Below are 5,000 nucleotides of genomic sequence, written 5' to 3' on the forward strand. Positions count from 1 at the left end.
TTCAGAAGTCAAAATAAATACTGCATTAAGTGCAACTTATGATCTAAGATGCACATAACAGGACAATTATCAAATATTTCAAGTTAAATGGTAAACTCAAAAACACTTTCAAATTCTTTATATGTCCTAACCATAGTTAATCTTGCAGAATTACTCCCTACTTTCAGTCCTCAATCAGTTTAGAAGATTTAACCCAAAAGAATTGTCATGTATTATCAACAAACATAATCACTGACACAAACACAAACACAGTCACGTTTGATCCATTTCGGTTTATTATTTGTCTGAAGAGGAACTTGCGAAGAGTTCAAAACATCACAATTTATTTTCATTTCTTACTGTAGCGGTTTTCCTTTTCAAGCATACTCACATTTCACAATTTGTAACAACTGACAGATAAGAATATATAAAACTATCTGTTAACATACCTGTTCCCTGAGCAGATTTCTAACGGTTTCTATGGTCTTGGTAACTGCCTTTGCTAGGGGTCTCATGCGAGAACTTTCAGCCTCCCTGTTCATGATGCTGCTGCCTGCTGCCAGACACTGGAGGATGGACAGAGCATTTTCATCTTGTTGCTCAATGTTGTGGAATAAATACAAATATTGACTTTCCCTTGATTTTGAATTTGATTTTTAAATAAAATAAAAGAAAATCCCAGTGGTTAAAATCCAATAAGCCCATCTACAAATTTTGCATGTGCTTTCTAGAAAAAAAAAAAAAAAAACGATAGGAAGAACAATGGAAAAAAGAAGAGAAGAGAAGAGAGAAATCATCCTTACCTCAGCCCCAAACCAGAGCTGTCCTGCCAAGTTTTCCTGCATGACATCGTCAGGGAACTTGACACGGAAGTCACGGCTTGCCCGCTCATTGGGAATAACCTCATCCATCATCTCTACACAGATGTTCAGGACCTGGAATTTTATCATCCCTCTTAATTTTTCTAGTATTGCATTTATGTTACACTGCATTACTTAACTAAAATACAGTAGTTTGTTCAAATAATAACCAAACTCACCCTGTCCTGACATTGCCGCAGCTGGTTGACTAGAGCAGTACATCTTTCTGGATCTTTCCTACCATCGAAGCTATCCAGTTCTGCTGCGATCATATTTAGCTCATCGTCAGCATAATAAAACTGGGCCATAAGTGACGGATCATCTTTCTGCATAGGGAGAAATACATAAATATATATCAGAATAGCATATTGTCGAACTCAAACAATCTGCATCTACACCACCATTAAAAACTTTTTTGACAAATGAAATTAAAAAAATTATCTACTGTAACAGAGATGACACTTACAGGATAATGCTACTGCATACATAAATTCTTGATAATTCTATATCCGATGCAAAAACGTATTATTGCATTGAGTTTCAAAGTGTTTCTCAAAATCCTGGTAAATACTATTAGCTTCTAAATGTGACAAATAATCTATAACAGTTTGTTTAGATGAAAGAAGCCCTATCATCACTTCTGAATGCTTGTTAATACTTTTACACTAAGATGCAGCTATCATTTGCAAATAAAGAGAAATGCAGCCATTATAATAAATACTCCATTGCTGGAAATTTTATAGAGCTGAGAAAATAAGTATATACTTCATCATCATAATCATTCTCATACAATAAGCCTGTATAAATCTGTTAAGGTATTCATTTTGACATACTCTTATCGAATTACCACTGTAATATTTTCATTCTCTAACAAAAAGATAATTCAATAAATAATAATCATCATTATCAGCATTAAGATAAAAATAACAAAGTATGTTGTGAATGCCTTTGAACCTTTCACTGAAGAACAATTGGAAAACACATGGTCCTGCACCTTGCAAAATGTCAGTATAATAACACCTTACATAACCTATCAATGATAATGAGATAAAATATAGATATTTAGGATTACCAAATATTTATAAAAATGTGTGGTGTTTTACCATCAACACAATTAACTAAGCTATTTTGCATGACTAAGAGGATTAACCCACTACTTAAGGTATAAAAGGTCAGCCAATAGGTCGGGTAACATGAGATGTATGTGGCATCCAATGCTAGCGGGTGACATAAAATACTTATGTTATATCAAGTGCTTACATCTCCTGCAAATTCTAACATCAAACTAATATTACTCCTGCATAAGGTGGATACTATTATTGTAAAATAATGTATTAAATAAGGTTAGACGACATTAGCTTTCCTTCAGCAATGTGGAACAAAGCAATATACAAACAAGCCTCTTTGGTATGTTTAGCAATTAGCAACCAAAAGTTCATCGTTTTGTCTGACAAGCAAACAAGCACTCACATGCATACACGCACAAACACACACGCATGCACACGAACACACATGAACACACACCAGTCAAGTGATAAGGTAATATTTTTGTGTATTCTATTAACAACTAATATTAAAAGATGCTAGTCTAAAGTAAAAGAAAAACATTTGAGCATTAACCACCTATTTGTTTTTAATAATCATTTCCTCTCAAGTCTTGTTATCATTCTAGAAGACAAATCAAAGAAAATCTTTAGAAATTATAACTAACCTGCTTCACTTGTATGCCTCTTGTACCATATGTACATTTTCAGGCAAAACAGACCCAGTGTAACCTATCTTCTAAAGACAGTGTATAAATAATAACAATAAATTATAATAGTAAAATTCACAACCATAATCATCATCACTATCATAATAATAACAATAGTGATAATAATATTAGTAGTAGTGGTGATAATGATCACTTTCTCTCTCTCTCACTCCATACATTAATATATACATACACCCACTCACTCACTAACATTCACTCATTCACACTTACTCACTCACTTCCCTGGTTTCCCTCTATGAATTGCAAATATTTTCCAACTATATATAACAGGCAGTCTCCCTTCCGTCTCTTTATGTCTCTGTTCATTACTTTCTATTTTTCCACCCTACTTCTCCCACACCACTTTCAAGTATAAAGCTTATGTGATATTCCTCATTTTTCGCATCTTCATTTTAAATCCTACAGTATTATCAATCAGACTGCTTAGGAGACAAAAATATCTGATTATATTTAACACCTGTTTCACAACATTCGGATAAAGACATAATAGCAAACAAAAGGTGAAATAAAATCAAACCTAGTTCTGATTTGTTTTGAATTCTTAAAAGGAAATATATTGTAAATATCTAATGAGAACCAGAAAGTACTTGACATATGATTGTCTTAACCAACAGAACATGGATTGCATGATTATGTGCCATGTTGACTGTAATTTTTAGCCTATCAATTGTGTTTACACTTAGATGGCTCCACAAGTGCTTAAACATCAATCAGTCAAGTACTAGTCCTACGTATGCATGTGATCTATCTTATTATATACGCATGATATTTTTATTAAACATACATGTTCCATCCATATTTGCATATGTACAGCCATCTACCTGCGAATTTTACAGTACTGTTGTCATGGTACTCATTACTCATTCCAAAGGTAAAATTTGTTTACAGCACTACTTGTTTCCGAATTCTTGACCAACTTTCTGGTGAAAATAATCTCTTACTGAAATTGATTCAATACTAGGGATAAAACTAAATTCAGTGGAAAATAATAACTGTATTCCAGAAACACATACCAGCCACCCTCACTTCAATATCGTGATTGGGAGGGGGTCCGAGGGTGGAGCCCCCGATAGTGAAATACAGCGACTGGAAGGGGTCAAGCAGTTGGGTAGGTTTCGTTCTGATAATTTGTGAATAAAAGATAGGGTTTATTTGCTCATTCATTCACAATGCAATGTTGAATCTTCCATGGTCAAATCTTGTCTCGTGTTTTTCTATTTTCCAATTTTTTTTTATCATATGAAATACGATTCTTGGCTTGATTTTAAAAATTATGACTTTTCTTGTTTTTTTAAATCCCTGCTTAGAGTGAAATCCCTCAAGCCCTGGTTCCCCATGGGATCCCCCAAGACTGTTGGCTAGAGTTAAGGGACTTTGTCTCTGACAGGTGTAGGCCTGCTGTAAACCCTTATCCAAAGATTAATTAGTCATAAAAACAGTAATGGAAATAAACCACTTCCTCAATACTTCACAAAATGGGGTAAAAAAGAAGACAAGGTATTTCACTATTTGGGGAAAACATGTTTAGCCATCTGTATAAAACTGAAATACATAAAACCACCACAGTGGACAGAGCAAGTACCTGGCACCAAAGGGTTAATAAGCCATGTTAGGAAAAATAAGAAAAGAAAGCATAAATATGCAACATGCCAATTCTAAGTCCATTCATATCTTCATCAGATATAAAGTAAGAATTTGCATAAAATAAGAATAAGTACAAAATAAACCTAAAGAACTGTAAACTTTAGCAAAACCTGTACCCAGTAACTTCCTTACATATGACACTGACATTTTTTTTAAACACCTCAGCTACTTATTGCAAGTAATTTGGAAGTCGCAGAGAAGCCTGTGGCTACTCGTGATCGGGTTCACGTAAGCATGAGGAAATAATACTACGTCTGCAAAGAACAACAACAACAACAGATTTTCCATTCGTTTCCCGTATGTCTTTGCTCGGGCGTAGAAGGGGGTGACCACCACCAGCCCCCTTCAGGTGCTCCCCCTTCACAAAACGCCAAAGGCTTGGTTCTGAAGCAGTGATAAAGGCCTTGTTCACAAAGAGGTAAAAATGGACACGGAAATGATGACTCAAGGCCACCTCCATCCTCTGTGCCTGGCTTTCTCTGCCTCGGCCATCCTATCTCGCCTCCACATGGCCCTCTCCCGGCACTTACCCGTGGTCTATAGAACCATTTTCGGAGAGAATTCATTGTTGTCGCCCAGGCATAGGCGCTGTGGCTGGTATGAGGCTCCGGGCGGGGGAAATTGTGCCAAATTCATGCAGCTTCCTCGCTCTCTCGCTCGCTGACCTGTGTCTTGTTGATAGCTTAAGCCTCACATCTTTCGAATCTATTCAGATGGCAACTTAAATCATTATACACATTCTT

The 5,000-nt window shown here is 35.6% G+C and overlaps 1 protein-coding gene across 1 annotated transcript in view; it reads right to left on the minus strand.

The window, feature by feature from the left end:
• Window positions 1-4,928, minus strand: part of LOC125039401 (lateral signaling target protein 2 homolog) — a 23,424-nt gene extending 18,496 nt beyond the window's left edge. The window contains 4 exon segments of the mRNA XM_047633268.1: window positions 429-545; window positions 783-914; window positions 1,019-1,165; window positions 4,788-4,928. Coding sequence (XP_047489224.1) covers window positions 429-545; window positions 783-914; window positions 1,019-1,165; window positions 4,788-4,823 — 432 coding nt within the window. The 5' untranslated portion in view covers window positions 4,824-4,928.
• Between the last annotated feature and the right edge of the window lie 72 nt (window positions 4,929-5,000).

This window comes from Penaeus chinensis, chromosome 27 (genome assembly GCF_019202785.1).
Source record: "Penaeus chinensis breed Huanghai No. 1 chromosome 27, ASM1920278v2, whole genome shotgun sequence".
Lineage (NCBI taxonomy): Eukaryota > Metazoa > Arthropoda > Malacostraca > Decapoda > Penaeidae > Penaeus > Penaeus chinensis.